Raw genomic sequence first — 15,816 nt, 5'->3', positions numbered from 1 at the left:
GGGCTAATGTATTTCACTTGTGGTTCTCTACACTTGAAACATTATATACCAATTCAGAGTATTTCTCAGGAACACAGATACACGCATTTAGAATATTACTTACCGTATATTTAATGAAAAGAAGCATTGAAAAATAATATTATCGTACTTTCACAATCGTTGCAAATTCAGCATTGTAGAACTTGGATATCTTTGCCTTATAAGATGTTAGGAAAGAAAAAAAAATGTCAAATTACGTCAACTTTAGTTGTGACAGCTGACATTCAAGGAGAAAATTGAAAACTCGATCGTCAATGAACAGAAGAAAGATGTGTGATGATAAAACTTTGTAAAAAACAATGTGAAATTTTGAAAATAGTCAAGCTTTATAAGCGTACAGATATGTAATACATTATTATACATATCTACGAAATGTTTACCAAAAAGTCTCATCAAGATGTTAAGAAATCTACCGTTAAAATACAGGATTCCAAAAAGGATTCGACGACACGATTGAAACACCTAAAGATCGTTTTGGGTATGTAGTATTGACATGGTATTTACCTCTTTCTCACCGTAAGAATTAGTATTTTTAACAAACAATCTGATTGATCACATAAATATCAGTAACATTGATAAGTTTCATCCAACATGCTAATTAGGAGTAACTGTAATTTCTGTTTAAGTAAATCGCAAATAACTTTGTAACGTTTAAAGATATTACCGTGAAACATTACTTTGCTTGTAACACATCCAAAAATACACAAAATATTTAAAACATACTTTGTATAAGTAAAATATGTTTAATCATCATAAGGAACTAAGTAAGTATTTAGAATAAATAAATGTGTCACACAATTTGTAAATAATAATTGACTCTTCTTTTTCAGAACATTACGATATTGACGAAGCCAAAAATTATTTTGAAAACAACTTCAGTCATGTTTATTTTATCCTCTATGACAACTTCATACTTGCAGAAAATAATCTTCGACAAAAAGGTAGGAACACATTAAAACAGATTATGTACTAATATAAGCAGTTTTTTTTGCTACACTTAATCAAAATAATGCTCATTGTGCTCTACCTATTTGACATAATTATTATATTAAATGTGGATAATCATAATTAGTAAAGCTGTTGTGTTTCTCCCAAAGAATAATATTTCCTTTGTAATAATTATTTATTTTTTAATAGAAGCTCTTAGACATTATTGTAAAAAAATTATAGTAAGTTGTATTTTACCTAAGTGGTTGTGGATTTGATTCCTCTTCAATGGTGTGATGGACCCATCAAAGATGCTGCAATTAAATCACAATACTTTGTTGCACATAATATTATGTCTGTAGATATCTATAAATGCACATTTGGTTATTGTAAATAAAAATATATTTTCTATAGATTATTGTACCTTACTATATATTTTCCTTAAAATTAACAACATTAAACTTTGTATTAGATTTATATTATATATTTTTGTAACTGTTTGTTTTTTCCTTTGCCCAACAGAACTTCCATTTCACTTAGGTGAGTAAAGTGTGTAACGTAATAATATCACTGTAGGTACAAGTAATTCATCTAACCTTTCATTTTTAATAACATCATAACATAATAAAATGTAAATAGAAGCATATTTTCAAGGTTGATGAATCACCCAAAATAATAAAAATCAATGTATGAAGAATCTTATCTATGAAAAATATTTGCCATTATCATGATGAAATTATCTGTATGTCCATAACAATTCACAAATATCGATACTATCTTTATATTTCGCAGAGAATCAATAGACAAAAATCATTTTGGGAAATAACATGTAACAATCACTCTAAATATAAAATAGTTCATCTCATGTAGATCACTAATAATGTTAACCTTCAACCTTATCAATACAATGACTCTTTCTTTTGGTGAAGCCTGTAAAATAGTAGAAAAAAAATTTGATTAAAATAATCAGTTTTGTGTTATTGATACTTTAGAACAATTAAAAACAAAAAAAATTAAAAACTTTCATAGGGTTGATGAACTGTAATATATAAATCCTTTAATATATTAAATTGACTAGGCATGTCAAAATATTTTTCTCACTATTAAAAATCACGATTTTTAAATACATTTTACAGGCTTTGAAGTTTTTTTTTCTTTAATCAATAATAATAATAACAGCTGCTGCTTGTATCATCTTAGATGCATCATGCATGGTTAATTACTGCAGTTTCTGTGTTACAGAAACATCATTTTGAAGCTCAAGTACTAACCATGTTATTATAAATGTTTATTTTAGTCCACAAAGCCGGAAGAGAAGAATTAGAAGGAGCTTTATCACTACTGGAAAAAGTATTGTGTCTTCTACCAGAGCTTATTGGGAAGAGATGGCAGTTGCACTCGTTGACGAGGATATTTTCAAAATTACTACACACTGGAAACTCTCAAAAATTGAGAGCAGAAGCAATAAGGTATAAAAAATCACAATTATACTATACTCTACTAAAGTCACTTAAGTATATTATGCAAAAATGTTAATATTGTGTATGTGCATACTATTTCAGGTACTTTCTGCTATGGTATCAAGCCCTCGGAGAGAATGCTCCACCAGAAGTCAACAGGATGTTCGCATCCCTCGTACCCGGATTACCTGATTCCTGCTTGCCTCCCCTGGGATCCCCGTTTAAGCCAAAAGTTTTTGATGTCGTCACAAATATATCTCAGGGTTCAGGCGATTTTAAGATGGAGGATATTCTGCAACATCCCAACTTTAGCACGACACAGGACAATGCAAAGAAAGTGGTAGTGGAACAAACATCAACTGGAATAATGGGAAAACTAGCAAATGTTTCGGCGTCAATATTTCACGATACCAATGCTTTAAATCCAGTCCAAAGTGTTGATATACAACCGCTTTTACCGGCGAGTGCTAATGAAAAAGCAGCTGATAATGAAACAAAATTTTTCTTTGAAACCCTGCTAGAATCGATGACTGCCAGTGTAACAAAAATTCAGTGGAAGGACCGTTCACACGCTAAGGCTATGAGAAGCTTTGCATTTTTATTGGAAAGATTTAAAATGTATTACATACCTATAATATGTCCACAAATGAACCATAACAACTCTTTATACAAACCTAACTTGGGTAAGCATTTCAAATACTTAATTATGTACATGACATGACTTAATACATGACATACATACTATTATTACAGTTGTTTTAGGGTAATAATATCTTCTAATAATACATAAAATTTTAGAACTGCCAGTGCATCACACTATCCTAGAAGACGACTTTGTGTTATGCCGAGTAGCATTAATAAGATGGGTGGCGGGCTACGCACACTTTATGAAGAAACCCGGTGGAAGCGACGGTCAACCATCGTCCATTACTAGCACAGGGTCTCACGCACAGTCTGCTAACCACACTCAGAACAGTACGCAACACGAAGAAGAGACTTCTTTTACCGTCGGCCACACTCCAGAATCCACTAGAGCCTCAGTCTTCGATTCTGCGTCTATAACGCCACATCCCAGCCTGGAATCAGGTGACAAAAAAACCTTAATAATACCGGCCGCACTCTGGGACATTTAAAGATGTTTTTTTTTTTAGTTTAACGAAGAGGTTGACTGAAAATATGTGGAGTTTATGTCAAAATTCTTGTTCAATAAAGTTTCAATTGAAATGAAGTCGCTCTGATTGCGGTCAATAATTAATTAAACGATAATCCAAATTACGTAAAGCCGATAGTAGAACAATAAAGTATCTTTACTTATAGCATTGCCCAATGGTTGTTTGTTTGCTTGCTTACTATCCAGCTTAGAAAAACAACATTGGTCACGATCTGCTGACCAATACAGTATCTTTATTTATAGCCCTTTCTGCAATGTTTGTTTTTCTGTTGTTACAGGGTCGTCCGGTGCGTACGAGGAGCTAAACGCCGAGCAGGTGGCGCGAGACGTGCTGTGCTGCTCGTCGCGTGACCACGTCGACTTCACCATAGAGGTGCTCCGCCAGGCCTTCCTACTGCCCTTCTCCCAGGCCGCCACCATCAGACGCGTCATCACGCTCTACAAAGACTGGATACAGATGAATGTAACTATATTAGAAAATTCAATATCTTGTAGTCATCTATTGTAGTAATATAATATAAAAGCTTATTAGTTATTCATTAGGTATTGCTACTAGGTTAAAGAATGAATGTGGTTTAAAATTTGTATTTTTCTATTTCAATGTTTAAGGATTTATTTTTTTAGGTGGCAGAAATCCCACCGTTTTTGATGGAGAACACATTTGAGCAGCAAGTGGGTCATACTGGTTCGGAGCCCCTCGCGCCGCCACGCCGACTCCGCAACGACTCCTACCTCGGCGCCATTGGACGAGACAATGTTATGGTCCGAGCTGGGATGCAGGTGAAATATTTTGCCATTTGTTATCGATATTGTAGATAAGTACTTAATATTATCCATAACTGCAAAAAGTATTTCCTTCTGTGTGTCGCTTTGTTATAGCTCTGAACAGATTTTAAACAATTTAGTGTTATCTCTATTCGAAATAGTCTTTCAATCCTAAATATGGATAGCGAGGAGTTCCAGATAAATGCACATGAGCAAATTTCGACGCAAATAAGTTGATACGCATATCCTGACGCATATTTTCAATTCCAGAACGTTCTGCAAGTGTTCATGACGCAGGCCGCTCACGTGTTTGTGGGCGGGGCGGGGAGCGGGGCCGGCTCGGCGGCGCTTCTGGGCGAGCACACGGACACGTGCAAGCGCGTGCTCAACATATACCGGTACATGGTCATGCACGTGCCCATGAACGATAACTCCTGGTAAGTGAGATTAATAGGTTATTGTGCCATCTTAGGTCCCTATGCCCCATTACTCACCATTAGTAATAAAAATATGTCTGTCATGTGCCGCTTCCAGCCATACAGAGACTAGTATAGTTAGTCGCAGTGAAGATTTTTCTATTAATGAAGGCAACGCGATCTGAACTAAGATGGAAAATAAATTAGCTCTTGTTGACCAGTTGCCTCTTGTGCCACATGGGACAGACTATTTGATTTTTTCTATATACAGAAAAACGAACAACTACTCCGACGCATGTGTTTGAAATGATGCAATAATATCATGTTTTGCAGGGAACAACTATTGCTCGTGCTTCTGCAAATTACTTCACTAGTTCTCACAAAAGTGCCGCCAAAACGGAAACAAGAAACTCTAGGTAAACAATTCAAGGCTTGTTTATTAGATCCACCAAACCAACGAACCAAATATCTTGTTTGCTAATTTATATTTAGTTAAGTATATCTATATATATAAAACTCAAAGGTGACTGACTGATTGACATAGTGATCTATCAACGCACAGCCCAAACCACTGGACGGATCGGGCTGAAATTTGACATGCGGGTAGATGTTATGACGTAGGCATCCGCTAAGAAAGGATTTTGATAAATTCCAGCCCCAAGGGGTTCAAATAGGGGATGAAAGTTTGTATATAATAATACTTCCTAAGTGTGGGATAAAACTAAGTCCTTGTAGTGAGATATAGAAAATTTTCAGGTACGTGCCTTGCACCAGCGTTGTTCCAAACATTGATTGTGACGTGGATCAAAGCTAATTTAAACGTAGCCGTGAAACCCGAACTATGGCAGAGTTTCATGGAGCTACTGACCAGGCTCACACATTGGGAGGACCTCATAAAGGAGTGGGCGGTAAGTTCATACATTTTTAACCGACTTCAAAAAAAGGAGGTTATCAATTTGACGCGTATGTATATTTTCAGAACTGCCCAATTTACGTATATATTAATCTATATCAGCGTCTGAACAAATGTGCCAAATTTCAAAAGTATAATATATGTTTTTATGTTTGTGTTCGCATATCTCTGGAACTACCTTTCCGATTTCAGTAATTGTTTTTGGTGTACCTACTAGGTATTGTTCAACTTAGGGAATAGTGCAAGTTTCATCAAAATTGGTTCAGTTGTTTTGGAGATAGGGAGTTTTAATTCTCAATTACGTACGTACGTACAATTGTGAAGTCGGTTTTATCTTTTTAAAATACAGTTATTTACCTGTAGATAAGTAAAGATATAGGTAGCATTTTTTTTAAATCTGATAATATATCGTATTTATAATAAATGATTGACACGATATTAAAATCAAAACAGTAGCATAAGATAACTGAATTAATTTATTTTAACATAATATTTATCATTGTATGTATCGCTTGGAGTGATCTGATAAAACTAGAATAAATCATATATTTAATTGATAATTTCATCTTTGAATTTGTATATTAAAATTATGTTACTGGGATTACGCTGTCACTGTTTTTGTTTTAATATTTATCTCCTAGAAAACAATGGAGACCCTGACCCGCGTGCTGGCTCGGCACGTGTACTCGCTGGAGTTGTCGGAGGTGGGCGGGGCGGGGGAGGGGCGGAGGCGCGGGCGCGTCGTGCCGCAGCCGCAGCCGCGCCCGCCCACACGTCGCGCCCCGCTCACGCACGCCGCTGACACGCGCACGCCCGGTGAGCGATATTAACTACTGTTAATCCTGAATAGAATATGAGCGTAAACCAGTGTGTTGACTTTGCTAATCTCAAGGTGCCCATATACGGGACAATTTGTCGTTTCGATCGATCGTCAAGAAAATCGTCCAATCGATCTTTTGAACGTAAAATCGTTTGCGATATTTCTACACACGTACAATTTGTCGTTCGATTTTAACATCGAGGAGATAAAACGTTACGATAATTGTCCCGTGTATGGGAACCTTTACAACCTTTACAATAATTTTACAGTCTCGATATATTATGGAAACCTTTTTTTTTTTTTTTAAAAGAAGGCAGGTCACTGTAGCCCTGACGTCACTGCGACCCATGAGGATCTATTGTGACTCCTTCGCACTAGAGTATCATCCCCAACCCTATACTGCTCATAAATTGAACGATATGGTTGGGGTTGGTGCCACGAATTTCCTCTGTGGACGAGTGTTCGTGGCGACCAAGGTGCCTGTTCCTGCTCTGTAGTAGAGCAGGGCAGTCGAGGAGAAGGTGAATAGGTGTTTCATCCTCCTCCTCACAGAATCTGCAAGTCATTATGCTACAAATACCCATTCTGTTTAGGTGTTTGTTGAGCTTGCAGTGCCCAGTTAGGCTTCTGGTAAGGATTTTTAATTGGTTCCTACCCAAGGTGAGCACTAATTCTGATTGTTTCTTGTTGAAGTCAGGAATTAGTGCCTTGGAGTGTTCAAGGCCAGGGGTCTCAGCCCATTGCTTCCTGCATAGTCTGTGACCCCATTCCTTGAGCACTTGCTTTGTGGTACTGGGAGTTATACCACAGAATGGTTCTGGACCATATATGAGACTCTCGGCCCCAAGCCTAGCCAGCTCGTCAGCGGTTTCATTGCCGGGGACGTTGCTGTGGCCCGGGACCCATACTAGGCGGATGTTGTTGTTCCTTCCCAGCATGTTTAACGTCTCAATGCATTCCAGAACTAATTTGGACAAGACTTCTGCGGCAGTCAGTGCTTTAAGTGCAGCTTGACTATCGGAGAAGATAAAAACGTTTTTATTAACTAGGGCCATCTCCAGGCTTTCTAGTGAACAACCGAGGATAGCGAAGACTTCAGCCTGAAACACGGTCGCAAGCTCCCCCAAACAGGCGTATTTGCCTTTTGGTGGCCTGCCCCCGTAGATTCCGGCTCCCGCACGGTTGTCTTTCCTTGATCCATCCGTGAACCAAACTATGTCGCTAGGGCGGACATCGATTGGATTTTTCCTTTCCCAGTCCTCCCTGGAAGGTATAAAAACCTGGTACTGCTTCGAAAAGCTATACACCTTGATCATGGCATCTGATGGCATGGCCATGATAGGTGATTCACTGAGAGACTGTTCCAGCTGTCGAAATGGGGTGGAGACCCAATTCGTCCCACCCGCCGTCCTGGCCCTGAGAGCCACCTTTTTGGCCTCCATCTGAACAAGCAGAGGAAGCGGAGTTAAGTTGATCAGGGCCTCGAGGGAAGCGGTGGGTGTTGACGAGAGTGCACCCGTGATTATTAGACATGCTAGTCTCTGTACGCTGTTTAGTGTTTTGTGACAGTTTACTTGTTCAGCCTTTTTATGCCGCACTGCGCAGCCATATGTGGTAATCGGTCTCACTACGGCTGTATATAGCCATAGCATTGCCTTCGGCCGAATACCCCATTTAGAGCTGACAAGCTTCCAACAGGAACCCAGAGCACATCTAGCCTTTTTCGTAATATACTCGATGTGCTTATTCCAAGTGAGTCCTTTGTCTAGGATTACTCCTAGATATTTGACATCACCCGCAAACTTAATAGTTTTCCCAAAGAGTGTTGGGGGTATTAGTCCCTCCAACTTCCTCTTTTTGGTGAAAGGTATCAAGACCGTCTTATCAGCATTTACTGTTAGCTTGACCCTTTGGCACCAATTCTCGACGACTCTTAGTGCTGACTGCATCAACCCAGCGACCACCGATGCGCATTTTCCCACCACCATAATCGCCAGGTCGTCAGCGTACCCTTGAGCGTAGTAACCTATGAGGTTCAGTTCCCTTAGTAGCTCATCCACTACCAGGGACCATTCCAGGGGTGATAGCACACCTCCTTGTGGGCAACCTTGTGTCAGCCTGATTTTGAGTGTCAGGTCCATAATAGTCGATGAGGCTACCCTATTGTCGAGCGTGGCTTTGATCCATTTCCTAGTTGTTGGATCTATATTCTTTGAAGCCAGGCCATTTGTGATAGAGCCGGTTGAAGTGTTGTCGAATGCGCCTTCAATATCGAGAAAGACACATAACGCAATCTCTTTATCTTCAATTGCTCTATCAATCCGATCTACCAAGTCCATTAGATCGGTAGATTTGCCTTTTTGGTAGGCATGTTGTCTTTCATGCAGCGGCATTTTAGTGAGATAGGTGTCCCTTATGTGTAGGTTGACCACCTTCTCCATTGTTTTAAGCATGAAAGAAGTGAGGCTAATTGGTCTGTATGACTTTGGTAGAGCTTTGTCTCTGTCCCCACTTTTGGGTATGTAGGACACCCTTACCTTTGTCCATGCCAATGGGATGTAGCCCCACGCAAAACTTGCTCTGAATATTTTCAGTAGCATAGGAAGGATAATGTCCTTGCCCTGCTGTAGGAGGGCCGGAAATATATTATCCTCGCCGCCGGTCTTGTAAGGCTTGAAACTGTCAATTGCCCAAGTGACTCGGTCAGGCTTAAAGATCACGGAAGCTCTTCTCCAATCGTCAACTGATGGTCTCGTTTTAATAATCGTATGAGAGAAGGCTTCGTGATTTTCGAGATGGATACTGCTGGGGAAGTGAACGTCGGCTAGTAATCTTAGCGTTTCTTCCGCCGTTTTAGTGTAAGTACCATCTGGCCTTTTCAGAGTGCTGGGATGAGAGCTAGGGGCCTTAGATATGACTTTATATAGTCTGGAGGTTTGCGAGGTGTTATTCACTTCCTCACAGAACCTTGCCCAAGAGCGTCTTTTGGCCTTACTTAGCTCCCTATTAAACGTCGTCAGGGCGGTTCTGTATGCGTCCCAGTTCCCGTCTCTTTTGGCTCTGTTAAACAGAGCTCGAGTCTCTTTCCTGAGTTGCGCCAGAGTACCATTCCACCAAGGTACATTACGTTTATTTGACGTTTTCTTAACAGGACAGCTTCTGAGGTAAGCATCATTCAAGCCATGCTCCAGCTCTCCCACCGTTAGTTCCAGTTGTTCTACGGTCTTGACAGCTTTGTTGACTGCTGCGAGGTTTAACTGCAATTCCTCTCTGAATACACTCCAGTTTGTGGCCTTAGGATTCCTATAAGTTACCTCTTTCCCAGGCATACTGTCATGTATATCAAACCTAATGTAACAGTGATCGGACAGTGAGTTATCGTCCGATACATGCCAGTTACAGGCGCGATGTCGTATAGGGCCTGTGCATACTGTTATGTCAAGGACCTCCTGTCTCAGTGGGTTGATAAACGTTGGTTTAGTACCCTGATTCAAAGTGTGGAGGTTATTAGTAAGTAAGAAGTCAAATAGTTTCTCACCTCTGAAGTTTACGTCGGTGCTGCCCCAACTTGTATGATGTGAGTTGCAATCACTTCCCAGGATAAGTTGGATGCGCTGATTCTCGACGTAGTCTATTATCGGTGATAGCTGCGTAGTGGGGTCTTGAGTGTCTCCAGGTAGATAGGCGGAGCAAACCATCAGTTTGCCTGCAGTCCCTCCGGGCTCCTCAATATACGCAGCTACAGTGTCATCTGTACACAGGCAAGTGTGAAGTGTAGCTGTAGAGTGTTAAAGTAAGTATATGTGGATGGATGTGTGTGTGTGTTTAGTCTGTGTGGTGCAGGTTAGGTAGTCGGAGCAGGGGGTTTCGCGCCACTTTGCGACTTGAGTGCTCCTGCGCTAATGAGCTGGCTTCCTCACAGCGCAGGCGCCCCCAGAGCCACCACGTCCGCGTCCGCGTCCACCACGGGACTGTCCAGGCCTACCCCTACTCACAGTTGCCACTTTCAAGGGAACTTGAGGTCTGGGATTGGTCTGAGCAGCCGGGCGTCCGCCTCCCCTGCTGGTGTGCACGTGCAAGTTTTGTGCTTGCACGTGTAGGGTGTTGGGCTGAGCAGTAACAGTGGCAGATGATGTGCCGCTGCTGCTAGCTTGGGGCGGCGCCGTGCCTCTATAGCCTATAGGCTTGATAAGAGGTGCTGGCCGCCATCCTTTATGTGAGGTGTGGGGCTGGGAAGTTGAGCCCAGCAGAGGTGTTGCCGTCACTTCGTCAGACCCTACAGGGTTTGACAGGAGTGCCGGTTTTGGTCCCTTCAAGCGAAGCTGAACCCGGTTAAACCCGAAGTAGAGCTGAAAATCCCGCTCGGAAAGTAGCTTGACCGCAGATTCGTCGAAGGAAAAGGTAAAAGTTTGACCCTTTCCATCGGCTTTCCTGCTGACCACTTTCCAAAGCCGGATTCCCATACCTCCATTCTGCGAGGTCAGTCGCTTGATGATTCCTACCTCATCCACCTCTAGGTCAGGAACCCACGCCGTAGCGTAACGGGGCTTAGGCAGCTCCGCCTCGTCAACGACGCGGAGGGCTGCTCCATCCCAGGGATGGATCATGTCTATCAGCCGCGCCAGCCACTGCTTGGAGGCAGCGTCGACGCAGGTGAAGACAAGTCCACCCGATCTGTGGACGCATCCTATTAGCTTAGGTCCCTCTCCCTCCGGTTGATCGTCGATGACTCGAAGAATGCATTTCTTCAACCCCTCGGCGTTCTCCTGTGAGAGAGGTCCCCCAGCATCGAGGATGCCCACACGAATGGCACTCGCCGCCACACTGAAACTCTGCTTGGGCGCCTGAGCACTGGTGTGCTTGGCTGCCTTCGTCGGTCTTTCCTGTGAGTTGGCGGTGTCAGAGAGCTGCCGTTTGGAGCTCGAACGCTTCTCCAACTCCTCGGCATACTCAGGAAACTCACTGAGTGGTTTCTGACAAAGGGTCTTCGCCTCTTCGAGGCTCTTACCCCTCGCCATCCACCACTCAATGCGTCTCTTGGCTGCCCCACTGAGTTGTCTTCTTCTTCTCTTAGGGGCGTTAGCGGTAGCGCCAGCCCCAACTTCAGAAGAAGAAGGTGCAGAAGCGCTAGATGGTAGAGGGTCGGAAGGGGTACCAGACACAGAAGTGTCCTCTGCCCCGACAGACCCAGACAATAGGTGGTCCTCGGCTACGCCGATTTCCATCGCCTCCGTGGAGCATAAAGCTTCCAGTTCGGCCACAAGACTTTCCTGGTCCTTTTCAATTTCCATTCAAATCCCACGAGTAGCTAGGGAAATAAAAGGTCCACCCCCACAGAGCCCCGCATGCAAGGGTAAGGCTATTTACTCCTCGAGGTCGCCTGGTATCGAGGGCCCTCCGTTCGCGGCTGACTTCCCCCAGCCATGCATCCTTCGGCACGGGTCGGATAACACCGATTGGATTGGGTTTTTGTTGTCGAGTTGAGTTCTGGTCTGGGTTGGGGTTCCAATGCTGTGAGCACTAGAACCCCAAACCAGACCAGACCTCAACCCAACCCAGACCGACTGATCCCAAATCTGACAGCAACTTGTCGCAACCGTTCGGGGGTAAAGACGCACTCGTCAGCACGTCGAGACCTGGCTGTTTGCACAGCCAAGCCCCGACAGGCCGAGCCGAGCTCGCTCCCTCCCCCAAACGGCGGCAACGCCGCAGTCAGGTCCGGGGTCAGCCGGTCCGCCGGTCGATCGGCCGCCCGCTTGCCACATCCGCAGATGTTTCAAGCGAACGTTGCCCAGGGACACCGTCACGATTACTTCACCAGAACCCAGAGAACCGTCGACATACAGATTTAATCCGTTAGTCGGCGGCACCGAAAGACTGGAGAAGTAATCGTGCACACTTGGAGGTAACCGGAAATCGCCCCCCAATGGAAACCTTAAACCCCATTACCTTTGCGTGATATTCCATATTCTACATTTCATGCGAAATTTAATTTTATTAGACAGGTTTGAAATTGCTGGCAACATCTTCTATTTGTGACTTCATGGACACTCATTAATAGATAATGTTTAATTGTGATCAGGAAAATCACCTCGTGCGAGTACTGAAAGCGGCGCGCGCAAGGAACCGCACGCGCGGCGGCCATTGGCCCGCGCCCGCAGCGACCCGCATCTCGCGCGCCGAGCCACGCCCCCGCCGACACAGACCACTGGTAAGCTATAATTCGATAGTGTTACAGATTAAATTCACTTTAATCTGATTGTACTATCAGAGAAGTTGATTCCTATGCAAATCGGGGACCTAAGTAGTTTGGTTGCGTTACGTCAAACCCAGCTGACGGATCACAATTAACATTGAATTGACATATTCGACCAAATAACTTTGGTCTCTCCATTGCATAGGAATCAACTTCCTCGATGGTACATACGTAACGCACGCAAGATGACGCCATCGCATTTATTCCATTAAATACATGACATTTACATTTTTTGCATCATGTTACCCTATTAAAATGGAGTAGATTTACAAGTCAAGTCTCTTGTTTACAATAACTCTAAATATTATTTATTTAATAACAAAATTTTTTCAGCCCTCAGTAAACAAAATATCGAACCTAGTTACATAGATCTACTTAAAATAATTTACAAACATAGTTTAGCTGCCGTAAAACTAGAAACTACAGGCCCAAAATTCAAAATTGAACGGGGTGTCAAACAGGGTGACCCTATCTCTCCACGCCTATTTACGAGCGCCTTAGAAGAGGTTTTCAAGAAAGTCTCAACAAGTTGGGGGGACAAGGGTATTGTTGTCGACAAGAAAAGGCTGACAAACCTTCGCTTCGCCGACGACATAGTTCTGTTTGCCACTTCTGCACAAAACCTGCAGGCCATGCTGCAAGACCTGAGCATGGCAAGCCACGAGGCGGGACTTCGGATGAATCGATCAAAGACCAAACTCATGACTAACAGCACGAAACGTAAGGTCGAGGTAGACGGGTATGAGTTGCATTATGTTGACGAGTACGTATATTTAGGCCAAATAACATCCTTTAATAATAGACAAGACAAGGAAGTAGACCAAAGAATTGAGAAGGCATGGAAAAGCTTTTGGTCTATGAGAGAACTAATGAAAGGGGACCTTCCACTTTGCCTAAAACGTAAACTCGTCGACGTGTGCATCCTACCTATCCTAACTTACGGTGCTCAGTCTTGGTCTTTGACCGACTTACAGAAGTCCCGGCTCGGAGTTTGTCAAAGAGCTATGGAGCGCAGCATTTTAGGTGTCAAAAGGATTGACCGTATTCGAAACACCGCTCTGCGCTCCAAGACAAGAATAATGGATGTGGGTAGAAAAGCTGCTGGTCTAAAGTGGAGCTGGGCAGGGCACGTCGCCCGCATGCACCCGGACAGATGGGCGCGTCTAGTCACGGAGTGGCTACCGAAAGGTCGGCGAAACAGGGGCAGACCCAAGAAAAGGTGGCGCGACGAACTAGACGCTGTTGATAAAGAGTGGCCAAACACAGCAAAGGATAGAGACGTGTGGAAGGAAAGAGGGGAGGCCTTTGCCCAGCAGTGGGACACAAACGGCTAATTAGAATAGAATAGAATTATTTATTTATTTATTTCATGCTATAAGAGATCCATCACACATGATCACAGCTAAGGCGTACGTCCTTAGACGAATTAATTCGAGATTACCATCACAAGAGCTCCCATCCGATACCTGGCCTTCTTCTGAGATTTCGGATCTTGCGGATCCACACTTTCACAAGCCAGGATCTATCGATGTACTATTAGGTGCAGTGACCTAAACAGTAACCTGAAATACAGTGTGCAGAGCATTTTAAGAAAACTCACACTCGAAACACTGACGATCGATATGAGCTTCGCTTACTCTTCAAGGATGAAGGTGCGCCGAACTTAGGTAACTCCAGATAACTTGCCTTGAAGCGCTTACATCAGATGGAGAATAAGTTTAAGCGAAGACCCGATTTTCACGAAGAATACTGCAAGTTCATGAGGCAATATGAATCACTCGGTCACATGGAGGTCGTCCCTGAAACAGAGAAGCAGAATAGAGCTTATTACCTTCCACATCATGCTGTTCTTCGTGAATCGAGCCTCACTACAAAGTTGCGCGTAGTTTTTGACGGAAGCGCTAAACCTGTAAACGGAAATTCACTTAACGATGAGCTACTCATCGGCCCACCGCTGCAACAAGATATACGAGATTTGGTAACACGGTGGAGACAACATAAGTATTGCCTAGTAGCCGATATACAACAAATGTACCGACAGATACTTATCTCGAAGCAAGACACAGATTACCAGAGAATCTTGTGGCGTGAGTCATTGGAAGACCTGATTAAAGAATATCGGTTACTTACCGTCACATATGGCAGCTCATGTGCTCCATATCTTGCCATAAGGACACTTCATCAAATTGCCGACGAGGAACGTGGAGAGTTTCCTGAAGCTGAACTTCTAAAAACTGATCTCTATATGGACGATTTGATGACGGGCTCATCTACAGAAGAAGACACTCAACGGCTTCAACGTCGCCTAACTGAACTGTTTAAACGTGGCGGTTTTCTTCTACATAAGTGGTCGTCTAATAGTGATGCGGTTTTAAATGAGATTCCCGATTCACAAAAAGCCTTAAAAAGTTCAGTGAATATTAAAATGGATGATTCGGTGAAAGTTCTGGGCATAGCCTGGAAACCACAAAGTGATGTATTCGGACTGATACAATTTCGTTACGTGAACATTAGTAATTACTTAAAGTGAATTCATAAACATTAACAATGGCTCAACTTTGTGAATCACTACAAACGTTATCGGAACGTATTTCTAAGTTGCAAATTAATACTAAAAAGACGTCTAAATCAAGATACACACTTGGCTATCTACAAACACGATTAGAAACATTAGAAAGTTATTGGTCTAAGTATCAAACTCAATATGAGATGATTGGCTCAACGGTTACGAAAACTGAACTGGAGCAATTACAATTTGATGCCGAAAGTCTATACGAGACAACTGAAGACATATATCTAGAATTTAAGGGATTATTAAAGGATTATTTGTTGGAATTTTCGGAAGGTCAAGGTCAACCACAATCACATAACTCTACGCAGAGTCTATATTTAGCAACAAATGATGGCGAGACCACCCCGACAGAGTAGCCCCGATTAGAACTAAGTTACCTCCTTTATCGATTCCAAAGTTCGACGGTAATTATAACGACTCGATAAGTTTTAAAGATTTGTTTGAGGCTCTCGTACATGACAACCTGCATCTAACAAC

The 15,816-nt window shown here is 42.6% G+C and overlaps 1 protein-coding gene across 2 annotated transcripts in view; it reads left to right on the top strand.

The window, feature by feature from the left end:
• The first annotated feature begins 306 nt into the window (after positions 1-306).
• The window catches only part of LOC121725967 (probable Rho GTPase-activating protein CG5521), a 34,777-nt gene continuing 19,267 nt past the window's right edge, over positions 307-15,816 (top strand). The window contains exons 1-13 of one of the 2 annotated variants that reach the window (XM_042113170.1): positions 307-517; positions 870-980; positions 1,489-1,506; positions 2,264-2,435; positions 2,529-3,109; positions 3,225-3,512; positions 3,876-4,060; positions 4,222-4,377; positions 4,633-4,799; positions 5,112-5,194; positions 5,535-5,686; positions 6,333-6,507; positions 12,594-12,722. In XM_042113170.1, the coding sequence (XP_041969104.1) occupies positions 412-517; positions 870-980; positions 1,489-1,506; positions 2,264-2,435; positions 2,529-3,109; positions 3,225-3,512; positions 3,876-4,060; positions 4,222-4,377; positions 4,633-4,799; positions 5,112-5,194; positions 5,535-5,686; positions 6,333-6,507; positions 12,594-12,722 (2,323 nt within the window). In that variant the 5' untranslated portion in view covers positions 307-411. The remainder of the gene's footprint in view (positions 518-869; positions 981-1,488; positions 1,507-2,263; positions 2,436-2,528; positions 3,110-3,224; positions 3,513-3,875; positions 4,061-4,221; positions 4,378-4,632; positions 4,800-5,111; positions 5,195-5,534; positions 5,687-6,332; positions 6,508-12,593; positions 12,723-15,816) is intronic. The other variant, XM_042113171.1, reaches the window with a different exon arrangement.

The sequence above is a fragment of the Aricia agestis genome, chromosome 4, assembly GCF_905147365.1.
Source record: "Aricia agestis chromosome 4, ilAriAges1.1, whole genome shotgun sequence".
NCBI classification, from domain to species: domain Eukaryota; kingdom Metazoa; phylum Arthropoda; class Insecta; order Lepidoptera; family Lycaenidae; genus Aricia; species Aricia agestis.
This window is presented reverse-complemented; position numbering and strand designations above follow the sequence as displayed.